This window comes from Penaeus chinensis, chromosome 37, assembly GCF_019202785.1.
Source record: "Penaeus chinensis breed Huanghai No. 1 chromosome 37, ASM1920278v2, whole genome shotgun sequence".
Taxonomy (NCBI): Eukaryota; Metazoa; Arthropoda; class Malacostraca; order Decapoda; family Penaeidae; genus Penaeus; species Penaeus chinensis.
In genome coordinates this window covers 1,394,023-1,411,522 of record NC_061855.1, presented here as the reverse complement: position 1 = coordinate 1,411,522, position 17,500 = coordinate 1,394,023, and the positions used below count along the sequence as shown (strand labels likewise).

At 39.7% G+C, this 17,500-nt stretch overlaps 2 protein-coding genes across 9 annotated transcripts in view; one reads left to right on the top strand and one right to left on the bottom strand.

The window, feature by feature from the left end:
• LOC125045734 (proteasome subunit beta type-4-like) overlaps positions 1–14,917 on the bottom strand; it is a 24,158-nt gene extending 9,241 nt beyond the window's left edge. Inside the window, 3 exon segments of the mRNA XM_047643165.1 lie at positions 5,302–5,439; positions 5,442–5,507; positions 14,763–14,917. Coding sequence (XP_047499121.1) covers positions 5,302–5,439; positions 5,442–5,507; positions 14,763–14,887 — 329 coding nt within the window. The 5' untranslated portion in view covers positions 14,888–14,917.
• Positions 14,918–15,396: 479 nt separating this feature from the next.
• LOC125045433 (ubinuclein-1-like) overlaps positions 15,397–17,500 on the top strand; it is a 37,224-nt gene continuing 35,120 nt past the window's right edge. For 5 of the 8 annotated variants that reach the window (XM_047642679.1, XM_047642678.1, XM_047642675.1 and 2 more), the window contains exon 1: positions 15,398–15,672. In XM_047642679.1, coding sequence (XP_047498635.1) covers positions 15,508–15,672 — 165 coding nt within the window. In that variant the 5' untranslated portion in view covers positions 15,398–15,507. Of the gene's footprint in view, positions 15,673–17,500 lie in introns of all 8 variants that reach the window. The other 3 variants (XM_047642676.1, XM_047642677.1, XM_047642674.1) reach the window with 2 other exon arrangements.

The window sequence follows — 17,500 nt, the reverse complement described above, 5'->3', positions numbered from 1 at the left end:
TAAACATAATAATATTATTTAAATATTTATATTATATATATAAATATATAAAATAATATATACATTATATAATATAAAAATAAAATTATATTTATTTTATTATATTATTTTGGTATAAATATATAATTTTATATATATGTATTTTTAAAATATATGATATATATAATAATAATATATATAATTTATATATTAAATATTTTTAAAATAATGTATATATAAATAATAAAATATTTTATTTTGTATTTTTATTATATAATATATATATAAAAATTAATTTTATATAATTATGTATTTATATAAATATATATATATAAAAGATATATATATATAATATATATATATATATTATATATATATATTTATATTTTATATAATATATATATATATAATTATTTATAATATAATTTATAATTAATGTATACTATAGATATTATTATTATATTATATATATGTATATATATTATATGTAGATATATAAATGTATTTATATTATTTTATAAAATTTATATTATATATTTATGTATTATTAAAATTTTAATTTATGTATAATATATAATATTATATATATATTTTATAAAATATATAATAATATATGTATTTTATATATAATATTTATATGTATACATATATATATAATATATATTATATAATTTTATATAATTATAAATAATATATATATGCTATTCATTATATATAATATAAAATATCTATAATTTTATAATATATATTTATTTTTTATATATAATTATATTTATATATTATTATATATAAAAGATATATATATATAATATATATTATATATAATATATAATATATAAATATAATATTATATACTATATTTATATGTATATATTATTATTTAATATAATTATTTTTTAAAATATATTATAATATATTTATTATATATATATATATTATATATATAATATATATATGTATGATATATAATATATTTATAATATATATTTAATATATATATATATATTATAATAAAATTTATTTTATGTTATATAAAATTATATATATTATATTATAATATATATATATTAAAATATATAATAATTATATGTAAAATATATATATATATATATGTCTATATATAATATATATATATTAATATATATAATATATTATATGTACTATTATTTTTTAATTTATATTTATGTATATATATATTATATTATATATGTATATATATAATATCATATATATATGTAATATATATAGTATATATATATATATGTATTATATAATATATTAGATATATGCTATATATATATTATATATTTATATATATGTATATATATAATATTATATATATAAGTATATATTAGAATATATATATATGTATATATTTTATATATATTATATGTATATATTATAATATTATATATATATAATATAATATATATATAAAAAATATATATAATATATATATATATGTATTTTTATAATATATATATATGGTATATATATAATATATTACTGTATATATATAATATATATAAGTATATATATTAATTTTATAATAATATGTATATATTTTATATATATATATGTATATTATAATTATTACTATATTATATGTATATATTTATATGATTATATATTTATGGTATTTTTTTTAAATTTTAATTTTTTTATTTTTTAATGTATATATATATTGATATGTATTTATATATAAGGTAATTGTTAAGATTCATCCATAGCCTCGACTTTCGAAATACCACTTTTTTTGGAGATGGTAATCTCCCCTCGTAGTTTAAACGCTGTTAAGCTGTTGCTTTCCGTCGACATTTGGACTCGTTGTATGAGTGCGGAACTTGTATTTCCCCGACGGAAAGTTGATCAAATGTGTAAGATTCGGCTTCGCACTGTATTAAGGGGGGGTATTATTTAAGCCATGATTTACACACAGAAAAACAAGAAAAACACAAAATTTAAAACTTAAAATCGGTGTTTGTTTGAAACTCTACGGGGGACAGTGGCCATGTTTCACCTATGAAATTTTACGGTATTACAATTCGGACGGTTAAATCCAGGTTTTTTTTTGCTGATTGACGGACATTACAAATGAATCAAACATTGTTTGGGCACAATCAACTTTTCAATATGAAAAATGCGTTTCGAAGAGGTTTCCAGATGACGTTTCAAATTCTTTACACCAAGCTTCATTAATAGTTCTCAAATAACAACTGGTATTTTGATTGACTGCGATAATAAATAACAAAGCAAAGAAACAAAAAAAGCGCTACTGACAGTTACGTGTCGCGCACGGAGACCGTGCCGCAACGGCACAGGCGTCTCCGGGAATTTTTATTTCAACAAAAAAAAACTTACCATTTGTGTAACACACCTTGCCACTTTAGTGTGATTGTCGTCAAAATTGGTAACCGTTCAATACTTACACTTGTCTTAAAATGTAAGATGGAATTTATTGGGACCTTTGCCGGAGCCGAAATATTCGGGAGGCCGTGGGCGATGGCTTCAGGCCGCGCAGCCAGCCTTATTGCTCGTCCGCGGAATTATGAAAGCTTTAGCCTGTTTCGTCGGCGCGCGGCCACGACACCCACTGCGGTCGGTTGATAGCCAAATCGGAAATAATTTGTATTAATAATGCATGTATATTATCCTATTAAAAAATATGCATTTTTATTACATTAATTGGCTTATTACTTGGAAAATGTACTTCGTGCAATAATATGTAGATTTCGCCGGTTTCTCGTTAAACGTTTACTTAAATTTTACTAACCTTTTATATCGTCCCGTCTCCGTGGTATATGTTTTACAATTAACACGTCCTTCGGGCAGTAGCTATATTTCAGTTATACGTGTATTTAGCAATTGTAACATTTCTGCCGGTACTATATTTTTTTTTTCACACGTACACTTCCTTTGACCACGGAACAGATAAACACTAAAGGTTTTCCATGGGCCGAGGGCAGGGCTCTTTCGAAAAAAAACTGTTTTTGATTGGTCAGAAAATGTGACGTCATTGCCTGAAGTTTCATTGGCTAGAATTTCTCAGTCTGTAATCGCCAAGTTGTCAGTAATTGGGCGTTATACTTGGTGGTCATTGTTCTACGTTTCATCACATTGATAATTTTTTATCGGTATTTCAGAAGAAATGTCTTTACGTGCGCGAAAAAAAGGTATTTGCTTCTGTTTTAGGTTTTATTTTTCCATATGCATACAAGCAATCAGGTAAGTTGTGTGCTCTTACCCCATTTTAAAACGCTCTCTGAAGGATACCATCCAGAGGAACTGTGTGGGGGGGGGTGGGGGGAGTGGTGACCGGTGAAGAATTCTTTCTTTCCCGCCTTGCGGCGTTTGTATAATTCTTGCCGCTTGTGAAGAAAAAAACATGATTAATTATTCAATCTTTTCAACACCATGTAACATGGTGTTGTAGGTTACGGTAGCAGCATCCAATCACCGTTATATCCCACTGTCTGGTGTTATATATTTTTAATAAGGGGTACTTTGAGCGTGTCGCACTGCGGTCAGTGTCATACCAATGCAAATTAATTTCCTTTTACTTCACACGCTCAATACCCCCAAAGACCCACACTTGCTCTTTTCTTTATTGATTTGCTAAGTTCTTGCTTCGCCGGGACCTGGGTCTCAACTGTTTCCCCTCTTTATACTTACGGCGGCATACGAGCGGTCTCGTCTATCTCAAGTATTTACTACCGGCACCCCCCTATTGATTTTGATTTTGAAAACCAAATATTCCGGTTACTTCCGAACATAAACTCCTCCAATTACGCTAGTTGGCTTAGAAACGTGGCCTTTGTAATCGTGTCGATAAAAAACGACAACTTTTTACGCCTGTTTTTGTCTTTGCTATTATTTTTATCGGCACAATACCCCATAATATGTGATCTTCACGATATTTGCAAGGTAAATCGCAATGCGGGCACTTACCGCTCTTTGGCAAAAACCCGTGTGCTCTCAGGACTTACAGCGTTATCATTTTTTTTCTTCAAAATAATCAGATATAACTCTATAGGTAATTGCGGTGGTCACAACCTACGGCACCTGAGATCATTTTGGGCCAAAGATTGGTTTCTATTGGCTTTCCTTGCCTTGTGAGTGGTTTATAGCATTTTGTATGCTTTTGGCTTTCGTGACCAAATGTAACGCGGATGTGGTATTGAATAAAAGTTTCAAAAGGTTTCGTGCGTGTTCATGCGGTAGGTAACATTGTTATTTTGGAAAAAAATCAGCGCGCATTCTTCATTTTCCCTCTTGCCGTAATTTGGACCATACACATCGATTTGCGCAGAGTAAGAAATGTCATAAATTACTGTAAATACTGCGATTTATGATGGTATTACTCGTGTATTGTCAGACATTTAATGTAGAAAGAAATCCCTTCATGTAAGTTTATGGGAATTTTTGTAGTTACGAAATGAAAGTATTATCAATAAATGAACCAAAATAAAATCACGGTAGCATTGTTTTGTTTACAAAAAGTAGGAAAGGATATCGGATGGCGATTTTTAAAAGATGAGTTAGTTTTTCCATTTGGTGGCTCTGTGACATTGCTGTGTCCTAATATACTTCGTTATTCTGATTTGCGCGGAAGTTCATAGAAGATAAGTTTCTTAGATTTATTTGCTCTATCACATGCAATTTTTTTTTTTTCCCGGGTTAAAGGAAAGGGCTAGTCAGAACTTTTTTCCTTACATATAAATATATATATATATGACATATATTGATATGTATATATATTAATATTTAATATTTTATGTACCTTTCATAATTTTATAATATTTTATATATTATTTTTAAAATTATTATATATTGTACATTTTATAATATATTTTAATTTTATATATATATATATTTTATATTAAAATTTTATATATATATTTTAAAAATGTATTTTAAAAATATTTTATTTTATATTTATTTATTATTTATAATATTATATATATAAAAGTTAAAAGTATTTAATATATATATTTTATATTTTACCCTGTATAGATTTTTTAAATTTTATATTTTTTTTAAAAATATATATTTTATATATATAATTTGTTATATATAAAATATTATATATATATATATTTTTATTTCTCAAAGCTGTAAGCTTAAAAAAAATTGGGTTAAAATTCATTTTAGGAACAAAATATTTAGGGAAGGGAAATTTTTTTTTTTTTTCCCCAAAAAATAATAATATTAAGTAAAAACTAATGCCAAAGCAATGTAAATGGATAGGAAAATTGTATTTCATTAAGCATGTGGTTGTCAGATGCAGTCTACTCACTATGTAGAAGCCAAACACATACTTACACTTTCTGTTCAATGACTTCTCTGATGAACTGATAATCTGCAATGTCTCCACCGCAGGCAAGCACTGCTTTGTCTGTCACCTTGAACACTCTCTTGATATCCCTGAACCTAGCGGGGGGCCGGAGGGGTCCCCGAGAGTTTTGCCGTACCATGGGCCCACCACGTATACAAGACCCACAACAGATGTGCCAGAGGTTGAGGGGTAACTTTATGGAAGAAATGTAGACACAATAAATAAGTTGTAGCCTTAGCTTTTAAGACGTATTCAATTTTCACTCATTGTTATTCTGTCCTGTCAGATCCAAAAGATAATTTTCTTTTATTCAAATTAATATCCACTTCATTATTAAATCCCACTTTTCCTATTGACAAAGTCTTCTGGAACACATTATCTCCATTTATTCCTTCCTTTCTCCTTTTCCTTCTCTTTTATAACACCCTTTATGCTGATTAGACTTCCTAAAGGCAGTGAAGCAGTTGATATGAACATTCGGAATATGGGATTTTTGGATTATTTTTCCTTATCTTCCGTGTTTACAAACAGGTGTCTGAATAAATTTTTGTAGACATTCCTCCTGGATTTCAACAAGACATGAACCCCCACACTTTTGTGATTCATAATTAAAAAACTGCATTTTTAAAAAAAAGTGGTTTTTTTTCCTTTACTTAGCTTTTATTTTGGGAAAAAATAATTAAAAAAATGGAATTTAAAAATTGTTTAAAAATTTCATAGTTTTTTTGATGATACATAAAAATTTTGGTTTTTTTGGGCCCATACACCTTTTGTGATTTGGAAAACTATTTGTATGGGAAAATAAAAAAGTCCCAAAAAAAGTTTTCAAAACCCCCTTCCTGGATTTCCCCAAACCCCATACCAGACCTACATGGCTCAGAGTTTGCAAAAAATTTCAATAGTCAGTTGGGCATTTGTCTTTGGCAAAGATGGGGGAAAGAGAGAAGGAACCCCTGGAAATAAGGGGAAAGGTGGAGGAAAAAAAAGGGGGAAAGGGAAAGGGAGGAAAAGGGAAAAAGGGAGGGGGGGAAAGGGGAGGAGGGGAGAGGGGGGAAAAGAGTGGAAAAAAAAAAAAAAATTTAAGAGAGGGGGAAAAGGGAGGGGGGGGAAAAAAGGGTGGGGGAAATGGGGGAGGAGGGGAGGAAAACCAAAAAGGGGAGAAAAAAACAGAAAGGGGGGTGGGAAAGTAAAAATAGGAAAAAGGAAAAAAAGGGGAAAAAGGGAAAATGGGGAAGGGAAAAGGGGAAAAAAAGGGGAAAAAAAAAAAGGAGGGGGAAAGAAGAGGGGAAGAGGGGGGGAAAAAAGAAAAAAGGGGAGAAGACGGGGGAATTGGGGGAAAGGAGGAGGAAGGACTGAGAGAGGAGAGGGGGAGGGAGAGAGGAGGAGGAGAGAGAGAGGGGGAGAGAAGAGAGATGAGGAGAAAGGAGAGATGAAGAGAGAGAGGGGAGAGAGAGATGAGAGGGAGAGAGAGGAGGATGAGGAGGAGAGGGACGGGAGAGATGTGAGAGGAGAGAGGAGAGAGTAGAATGAGAGACGGTTAGGGAATGGGAGAGGGTTTTGAGAGAGAGAGTATTTGAGGAGAGGGGAAGAGAGAGAGATGAGAGGGAGGTGGGAGAGGAGGAGGGGGAGAAGGGAGGGGGGGAGGAGGAGAGGAGGGAGTGAGGGAGAAGATGAGGAGAGGGGGGCGGGGAGGGAAGAGAGAGAGAGAGCGAAGAGGTGGAGAGAGAGAGAGAGGGGAGAGGAGGAGGACGAGAGAGAGAGAGAGGGAGTGAGAGAGAGAGGAGAGGAGGTGAGAGTGGAGGAAAAAGGGAGAGATGAGAGAGAGGAGAGAAGAGGAGGAGAGAGGAGAGTGAGAGAGAATGAGAGAGAAGAGAAGAGAGGATTGAGAGAGAGGGATGAGGAGGAGTGATGGGAGAGGAGAGAGAGGGGAGATGAGGGAGGGAGAGAGAGAGGGAGAGAGGGGAGAGATGTGAAAAGAGAGGAGAGAGGAGAGAGAGAGAGGGAGGAGAGTGGGGAGAGGGGGAAGAAGATGGAGAGAGGAGAGAGTAGAGAGGAGAGAAGAGAGAGACGAGGAGAAGAGAGGGAGATGGATGAGAGAGGAGAGGATAGGGGGGAGATGGAGAGAGGGAGGGGAAAGGGAAAGAAGGGGGGGGAGGAGGAGAGTTTAGGAGAGGAGGAAGAGATGGAGGAGAGAAAAGGGGAAGTGGGGAGAGAAGATGGAGGAAAAGGTTAAAGAGGAGAGAGAAGAAGAGGGGAGAAGGAAGAGAGAGTGGGGGAGAAATGAGAGGAGAGAATGGGAAAAATAGAGAGAAGGAAAAGAGAAAGAAGAGGGGGAGAGAGGAAAAAGGTGGGGAGAGAATGAGAGGATAGGGAGAGAGATTGAATGAAGAGAGAGGAGAGAGGGAAGGGGAGGGAAAAATTTTAAAAGATTGAGGGAGAGGGAGAAGGGTGGGTTTAGGGAGAGAGGAGAGGGATTTGATATGAGAGAAAGGGGGGAAGAGGGGAAAAAGGATGAGAGGGAGAAGGAAAGGGAAAAAGAAAGGAGGGGGGGGAGAGGGGGGGGAGGGAGAGCGAGAGGAGGAGGGTTTAAGAGGGGGAGTGGATGGGAAATTTAGAGGAGAGAAGAAGGGTTGGGGAGGGGGAAAAGGGGAAAGGGGGAGGAGAGAGGGAAAAAGGAAAGGGGAGATGGAGAAAAGGGAAGGAAGACGGAATGAGAGAGAGAGGAGAGAGAGAGAGAGAGAGAATGGGAGAGAGAGGAGTGAGAAAAGAGAGAGAGGAGAGAGAGAGAGAGAGAGAGAGAATGAGAGAGAGAGAGAGAGAGAATGGGAGAGAGAGAGAGAGAGAGAGAGGAGAGAGAAGAGAAGAGAGAGAGAGAGAGAGAGAAGAGAGAGAGAGAGAGAGAGAGAGAGAGAGAATGAGAGAGAGAGAGAGAGAGAGAATGAGAGAGAGAGAGAGAGAGAGAGAATGAGAGAGAGAGGGAGAGAGAGAGAGAGAGAGAATGGGAGTGAGAGAGAGGGAGAGAGAGAGAGAGAGAGAATGGGAGAGAGAGCGAGTGAGAAAAAGAGAGAGAGAGAGAGAGAGAGAGAGAGAGAGGAGAATGAGAGAGAGAGAGAGAGAGAGAGAGAATGAGAGAGAGAGAGAGAGAATGAGAGAGAGAGAGAGAGAGAGAGAGAGAGAGAGAATGAGAGAGAGAGAGAGAGAGAGAGAGAGAGAGAGAGAGAGAGAGAGAGAGAGAGAGGAGAGAGAGAGAGAGAGAGAGAGAGAGAGAGAGAGAGAGAGAGAGAGAGAGAGAGAATGAGAGAGAGAGAGAGAGAGAGAGAGAGAGAGAGAGAGAGAGAGAGAGAGAGAGAGAGAGAGAGAGAGAGAGAGAGAGAGAGAGAGAGAGAGAGACAGAGAGAGAATGAGAGAGAATGAGAGAGAATGAGAGAGAGAGAGAATGAGAGAGAGAGAGAATATGAGAGAGAGAGAATGAGAGAATATGAGAGAGAGAGAATGAGAGAATATGAGAGAGAGAGAATGAGAGAATATGAGAGAGAGAGAATGAGAGAATATGAGAGAGAGAGAATGAGAGAATATGAGAGAGAGAGAATGAGAGAATATGAGAGAGAGAATGAGAGAATATGAGAGAGAGAGAATGAGAGAATATGAGAGAGAGAGAATGAGAGAATATGAGAGAGAGAGAATGAGAGAATGAGAGAATGAGAGTGAGAGAGAGAATGAGAGAATGAGAGTGAGAGAGAGAATGAGAGAATGAGAGTGAGAGAGAGAATGAGAGAGAGAGAGAATATGAGAGAGAGAGAATGAGAGAATATGAGAGAGAGAGAATGGGAGAATATGAGAGAGAGAGAATGGGAGAATATGAGAGAGAGAGAATGAGAGAATATGAGAGAGAGAGAATGAGAGAATATGAGAGAGAGAGAATGAGAGAATATGAGAGAGAGAGAGAATATGAGAGAGAGAGAGAGAATATGAGAGAGAGAGAGAGACAGAGAATGAGAGAGAGAGAGAATGAGAGAGAGAGAGAATGAGAGAGAGAGAGAATGAGAGAGAGAGAGAATATGAGAGAGAGAGAATATGAGAGAGAGAATGAGAGAATATGAGAGAGAGAGAATGAGAGAATATGAGAGAGAGAGAATGAGAGAATATGAGAGAGAGAATGAGAGAATATGAGAGAGAGAGAATGAGAGAATGAGAGAGAGAGAGAGGGGTGGTGAAAAAGAGAGGGAGAGAGAGAAAGGGGGGGAGAGGGAGAGAGAGAGAAAGGGGGGGAGAGGGAGAGAGAGAGAAAGGGGGGGAGAGGGAGAGAGAGAGAGAGGGGGGGAGAGGGAGAGAGAGAGAAAGGGGGGGAGAGGGAGTGAGAGAGAAAGGGGGGGAGAGGGAGTTGGGGAAGGAGGGAGGGAGGGAGAGAGAGAAAGGGGGTGAGAGGGGGAGGGGAAGAAGGAGAGAAAGAGAGGGGGTGAGAGGGGGAGTGTAAGAAGGAGAGAAAGAGAGGGGGTGAGAGGGGGAGGGGAAGAAGGAGAGAAAGAGAGGGGGAGGGGGAGAGGGAGAAAGAGAGGGGGAGGAAGAGGGGGAGAAAGAGAGGGGGAGGGGGAGAGGGAGAAAGAGAGGGGGAGGAGGAGAGGGAGAAAGAGAGGGGGAGGGGGAGAGGGAGAAAGAGAGGGGGAGGGGGAGAGGGAGAAAGAGAGGGGGAGGGGGAGGGGGAGAGGGAGAGAAAGAGAGAAAGAGAGAAAGAGGGGAGAGGGAGAGAAAGAGAGAAAGAGGGGGAGAGGGAGAGAAAGAGAGAAAGAGGGGGAGAGGGAGAGAAAGAGAGAAAGAGGGGGAGAGGGAGAGAAAGAGAGAAAGAGGGGGAGAGGGAGAGAAAGAGAGAAAGAGAGAAAGAGGGGGAGAGGGAGAGAAAGAGAGAAAGAGGGGGAGAGGGAGAGAAAGAGAGAAAGAGGGGGAGAGGGAGAGAGAAAGAGGGGGAGAGGGAGAAAGAGAGAAAGAGGGGGAGAGGAAGAAAGAGAGAAAGAGGGGGAGAGGGAGAAAGAGAGAAAGAGGGGGAAAGGGAGAGAAAGAGAGAAAGAGGGGGAAAGGGAGAGAAATAGAGAAAGAGGGGGAGAGGGAGAGAAAGAGAAAAAGGGGGAGAGGGAGAGAAAGAGAGAAAGAGGGGGAGAGGGAGAGAAAGAGAGAAAGAGGGGGAGAGGGAGAGAAAGAGAGAAAGAGGGGGAGAGGGAGAGAAAGAGAGAAAGAGGGGGAGAGGGAGAGAAAGAGAGAAAGAGGGGGAGCGGGAGAGAAAGAGAGAAAGAGGGGGAGCGGGAGAGAAAGAGAGAAAGAGGGGGAGAGGGAGAGAAAGAGAGAAAGAGGGGGAGAGGGAGAGAAAGAGAGAAAGAGGGGGAGCGGGAGAGAAAGAGAGAAAGAGGGGGAGAGGGAGAGAAAGAGAGAAAGAGGGAGAGAAAGAGAGGAAGAGGGGGAGAAAGAGAGAAAGAGGGGGAGAGGGAGAGAAAGAGAAAGAGGGGGAGAGAAAGAGAAAGAGAAAGAGGGGGAGAGGGAGAGAAAGAGAGAAAGAGGGGGAGAGGCAGAGAAAGAGAGAAAGAGGGGGAGAGGCAGAGAAAGAGAGAAAGTGGGGAGAGGGAGAAGGGGAGAAGGAGAGCAAGAGAAAGAGGGAGAGGGGGAGAGGGAGAGGGAGAGAAAGAGAAAGAGGGAGAGGGGGAGAGGGAGAGAAAGAGAGAAAGAGGGAGAGAAAGAGAAAGAGGGGGAGAGAAAGAAAGAGAAAGAGGGGGAGATAAAGAAAGAGAAAGAGGGAGAGGAGGAGAGGGAGAGGGAGAGGGAGAGAAAGAGAGAAAGAGGGAGAGAAAGAGAGGGAGAGGGAGAGAAAGAGAGAGAGGGAGAGGGAGAGAAAGAGAGAAAGAGGGAGAGAGAGAATGGGGGAGAGGAAAAGAGAGAGAGAAAGGGGGAGAGGAAAAGAGAGAGAGAAAGGGGGAGAGGTAAAGAGAGAGAGAGAAAGGGGGAGAGGAAAAGAGAGAGAGAGAAAGGGGGAGAGGAAAAGAGAGAGAGAGAAAGGGGGAGAGGAAAAGAGAGAGAGAGAAAGGGGGAGAGGAAAAGAGAGAGAGAGAGAAAGGGGGAGAGGAAAAGAGAGAGAGAGAAAGGGGGAAAGGAAAAGAGAGAGAGAGAAAGGGGGAGAGGAAAAGAGAGAGAGAGAAAGGGGGAGAGGAAAAGAGAGAAAGAGAGAGGGGGAGAGGAAAAGAGAGAGAGAGAGAGGGGGAGAGGAAAAGAGAGAGAGAGAGAAAGGGGGAAAGGAAAAGAGAGAGAGAGAAAGGGGGAAAGGAAAAGAGAGAGAGAGAAAGGGGGAAAGGAAAAGAGAGAGAGAGAAAGGGGGAGAGGAAAAGAGAGAGAGAGAAAGGGGGAGAGGAAAAGAGAGAGAGAGAAAGGGGGAAAGGAAAAGAGAGAGAGAGAAAGGGGGAGAGGAAAAGAGAGAGAGAGAAAGGGGGAGAGGAAAAGAGAGAGAGAGAAAGGGGGAGAGGAAAAGAGAGAGAGAGAAAGGGGGAGGGGGAGAGAGGGAGAGAGAAAGGGGGGGAGAGGGAGAGAGAAAGGGGGGGAGAGGGAGAGAGAAAGGGGGAGAGAGGGAGAGAGAAAGGGGGAGAGGGAGAGAAAGGGGGGAGAGGAAGAGAGAGACGAAGTGATAGATATAGATAGATAGAGAGAGAGAGAGGGGGGAGAGGGAGAGAGAATCTTCCCATCTGAATATTAGATAGATATATTAAAACTAAATTTGATGGAATATTTTTACTATGAAAATCAAGCTGGGGAACAATAAGGTAAATTTGGCTGGTGTAAGTCAGGTAATGATCACAGTGTAATAATATTTTTCATGAAAGTAACATTATTTAGAATTGTTCAAATTCTTATCAGGTGAGCAATTCTAAAGTCTCCTGTCTCTAGCAAAGTCAAAAGTTACAAACTCAAAGAATGAAAGCTGTAAGTGACAAAAAATTCTGATAATTCTTGGATCTAGGACTGCACTTTCCTAGATTAGGTTCTGTGGTCATTTGTGGCCCCACCAAACACCAATACACTACCAACACATTGCCATCGCATATTCTTGCAAGATATGATCCTGGTTTGATGCCTCCTTTGATACCAAATCACTAAGGAGATACAAGCTCTTTCTCATCAGAATATACATGGTGAAGGTTTGCTGGCTTGTGCAGGAACACCCAAGTTTCTGAGGCCACAGCAACTGCTCAAGTCTCTGTGTATCTCTGATAACCTACTGTGAAGTGTCAAACCTCATACCTTGACTTTTTGCTGATTAATCACATCTATCAGGTTTCTTTTATGTTCCTTACAGTCATCATCTTTATCTTTCTGTGTAAGGCCTTTTAAAATTAACAAGGATTATGTGTTTTTATCATACATACAAAAAAAAAAAAAAAAAAAAAAAAAAAAAAAAAAAAAAAAAAAATATATATATATATACATATATATATATATACATATATACATATATACATATATACATATATACATATATACATACACACATACACACATACATATACACATTAGCCAAAATTGAAGTATCACTGTTGACTCCCGTCTGGGAGTCAACACTAAAGTAAGCCTAATGCCCGGATTTTGAGACACGTGTGGGCAGTGAGGCACAAAAATCCAACAGATATTGGTAAATTTAGAAATGAGGCCTAACACCAATTTCTGGGTGAAATTTTTCTTTCTGAAAGCTTCCCATGTTTCAAACGAATCTAGCACTCATTTGCATTGCAAATGAAGCACAGCTATGATATTAGGATCAATAGCTGGGGAGGGCATGATAAGGATTATGGAAATTGCAGGGTAAATTCTGCAAAACCTTCACTTTGTGTGTTCTGCCGGGACAGACCCCGGGCACTGCAACCTCTCTCCTCTGCTTTTTTTCATTATTGCCATCATAATTTGTATGTTAACCTGTTACTGCCGGGTCACATGTATAGCCTTCATAACAAACCACTTGATCTGCTGGGAACAGCTATACATTTGGTGACTCACTAGAGCGGATCGAGTGGGAAGTTCCACTACATGTAGCAGAATCCCACTCCCCACGGCATGACAGTTACCAAAAATCACCAGAGTCTATGACGCCAACAGATTTCTAATACCATCACTAATGGATTAAAGGCAAAACGGCAATTTGTACACAGCCTAGCCATGATAGAAGTGTTTTGAATTTCAACGTACTTCCCTTGGATCCAGCTTTTATTATCACATGACTGTCTATTACATGTTGCTAGTGTCTATTTTCATGTAATGGCGAATTGCAATTCCCATCGGGTCATTTGATTTCCCTCGCTTACATTACCAGATACAATTCTGTCCAATTGTTTTGCCACTTTTCCTGCCACTGGAAGAGTATGTGTCATGGAGTACCTGGAAACTTTTAGTCTAACATCCTCTCTACTACCCTTATTATTAGGTTGTGAGGTATTTGTTACCAAGACCGACGCACCCTCTAGAGACGAAGTCCCAAATCCAGGATAACATGCGAACCCAAAATCCAAACCTAACCTTTCCTACCTTCTATTTACTCCCTAGACAGGGGGCCCCCCTGTACCCCCCTTCATTAACACTTTGTGTGAACATTGAGAACTATGGTTGTGTGAAAGTGTTGTAGACTTAGTCTCTAAGCAGACACACACAGAGGATATTTTCGTAATGTCTCGGTAAATATGACGCTGCTGCAGATATACCTGTATTGCTTCCTGCTCTATTTTTTATCCTCTATATAAGATAACAGTGTCCAATTCCCTCTATGTCCGTACGTTGCTCTCAGTAACATTATCCGGTTGTGAAGGAAATGCTATAGAAGAAAAGTGTCTGAGAATGTTACATTCTATGGGATGGGGAGGTCAGATTCTTAGTTTCTTATGGGAGGCATCATTTCCAATACCACCTAAATATCAGTTGCACATACTATATATCTATTAAATTCTGTAAAACATCACCTTTGCAATTTTTTTCTGCCATTGTTAAGTTGAATGTAAAAGAAGATAGCTGGAAAAAGTTACTTGCTTCTATATCTAGAGCTTGAGGAGATAAAACTACTCAATTACCCGTCAATGAGTTAACATAAGGACTTAAATTCTATAAAATACTGTGTAAAACCTAAGAAAAGTCCCAAAACTTTACTTAGTGGTTACCATTTCTACTTCTTTTGTGCACAAACAATCAAGGAATTTAAACTCCTGTCTTATCTACGACGCGTGTAGAGTAGATGGGGATTTTCATACCCTAAAATAAAGACGAGTTAGTCTAGATGGAATCAAGAGTAAGAGAACAAATCAGAATTGGGAAATAAGGTTAAAGATGAACAAAACTTAGTGACAGAATCCGTGTTGACAAGTCAGTCATACCGGGATGATTTAGCTATGTTCTCATTTCCACAAAACTACACGACACAGAACCGCCAAACACTCACAGCGTGTGGGACTTGGCTTCATTTTGACTCCTGGACCCCGGGAAGTTGTAAAACTCGCCAGGGGAAGGACCACCGGACCAAATTGGGGAAGCGCCGAAAACAGCCGCCATCGCACTGCCAGCCATGATGACTCTCCTCCGGGATAACAACACTCAGTGAAGATACTATTTGTTTTGGAAAGAAGTATTATAAAAAATAATGTTATTACTGTAGGTATCAAGTATTCACCAAAGAGATAGCTGTGGAGTGATATGTTGTATATCCTTGATATTTATTAATTGAAGTTGCTCATTTGACATCAAAACAAAAAGGGGCATTAGCATAAAATAAACAAGAAAGACGAGAAAGTTTATGTTAGAATATATCTAGAACAGCATTGATGGTAGATAATTCTATAAGATGGCCAGGATTAATTAAATGTATAGAAAACGGATAATATAAAGCCACAAAACGACAAAATCGGACTCGAGTCACTGGTTTGGAAAAACGTTGAATTTTATTACTAGGTACAACACGTATTTAAGATATATAATTTTGAAATCTATAAATTTTCCTGATTATAAATTCGTAAAAAGAGATTGCAATAACCTATGCAATTGTTTCGCGCCAATGTGTGTTTTGAAGTGTGCGCATGCGCGTTCGCTTCAGTAGTGAAAGATGGAAGGGAAGTGGTGAAGGTTTGAATGTTTGTGATCGCGAATAGCCAGCGTTTTTATAATATTTGAATGGAAATACCTCCAGAAACATGACGGAACCTAAGAAGGTAGCATTTTCTACCCTAGGGCCTATAAAGAAAGAAAAGAAAAAGGAGAAGAAGATGAAAACAGTGCGTATTATTTTGACACTGCCTGAGTCCAATGAGAAGTCTTGTCCGGAGTTCAACTATCGAGAACTGGTGTCTCTAAAACTGGTGAGTGCGAAGGTAAAAATAGTTATGCGGAAAGGGCTATGGGGGAGGCAATTCCGCTGTCAAATCCGTAGGCTAATCGCTTTCAGGGCGAGTCGGAGCAGTTTCGTAGGGCCTGGCCGCAGGGACGGCAGGGGGACGAGGCCGGCGGAGGGAAGCAGATGGACATTTTGTAGAGCGAGAACAGGGTGACAGCGCCAGGGCTTAAGTGTTCGCACACCCACACTGTAGAAGGCGGCACACTCTGCCTTCACGCTAAGCCCCGGCGTGCAAAATGATCCCTGGCACGCGAGAGGACGTCACCAACCAAGGCCCTCACTCGGGGATGTCCCCGAGTGAGGGCCGTCGTGAAGGATGACCTCAAGGGTATGTAAGGGACTCAAACCCCCCAAGGGCAAGTGGGAATAAACCCTCGGCCCAAACCCCAGAGTGTCACACTTCAACACCCCGATCAAGTGTAAGTTTCTGAGGAGAGGAGAGGTTGAAGCTACCCCTGCCACGCCAGGGACGTGCGGGCCATGTCTGAAGGATTGTGTAGGGTGTTGGAGTAGTCCTTGAGTACTGTGACGGCAGCCTGGAGGACGAGGATCACGCAGGCGAGGCTGTCATTGGCCGAGGGAGGCGGGTGAGGCGTCGTGCGGCAAGGGACGCCCGGGCGGCTTCACACCTTCACCCTCTGCACCAGAGGCGAGCACGTCCCCCTCTCGAGCCGTCCTCCTCAAAAGGCGCCTTGAAGGTCGTCCTTCAGAACGAACATTGATTCGAGTACTTTATCTCGGGTGCGAGAAAATGTAAAGATTTTATCTATGTTTACTTTTAATGTAATTGATTTAAGTGTGCGAATGTGACGGTAGTAGTTTGGCGAGAGGAATGCAAGGAGCGTTTGGAATGATCATGTTGACGCAGGAGACGATGTGTGTTCATGTAGCTTTACGGTCATGTTACACGAAGTGCTGACCGCTCGGTGAGACAGTCGCGAAAAAAAAAAATAAAAAAAAGTAAAAAAAAAAAGACATTAATTGTCAATGGAATGCCACGCTCCCCTTGTCTTGGCTGAAGGCTTTTGGCTGCTGTATATTGAGGCTGACCCCCAGGTCGTGTGGGTTTACGCCTGGAGTTGATGCAACGTGGTACGTGGTGGGGGTCGAGGGTGAGTGTAGGGTGTCGGAGTGTAGTGGAGGAGGTCGATTATCATAATGGCAAGGCGGGCCAGACATTCTCCCGAGGCCGGGCTGGGCTTTCCTCGCGGCCCGAAGCCGTTCTTGGTGGCAGACCGAGGGACGTGACTCTCCCCACGGAGGAGAGGGCAGCCGTTGGTGGAGCAGAGGTTCGTAAAGGAGGAGAGATAGAGCAGACGAAAGATAATTTGGGGGTCCCGGATGTACGTAGAAACTGGTCACGTGGTCTCAAAGAATCGATGAAGCAAATCAGTCGCGCCAAAAATGTTGCGGTGGTCAAGGGACCTCCCGATGCCACGCGCGCCTCGCTCCCTCCTGGAAATTTGCACGGGATGGTCGCGCGCATTTTTACATGAAATATGTTAAAACTAGAATAATATTTAGTAAAGACTGCTTTCCACTCGTCGTGGGTCTCGCTTTCGGAAGAAGCAAAAATGCCTTAGCGAGAGTCCCCGTGTGTGAAGTGCGCTCCGCTCGAATGTCGCTTCTATGGTTGGGCGTATAGAGGCGATTTTTAGGTTGTAATTAATTTGCTTTTCTTTATTCTTGAATTTTGTTGTGATTATGATGATGACGACCCAGGAGGATGACTCCCTCCCGCCAGGGGGATTACATTCCCTCCCCCCTCGCCTCATAGCCCTGGCTGCCTGACT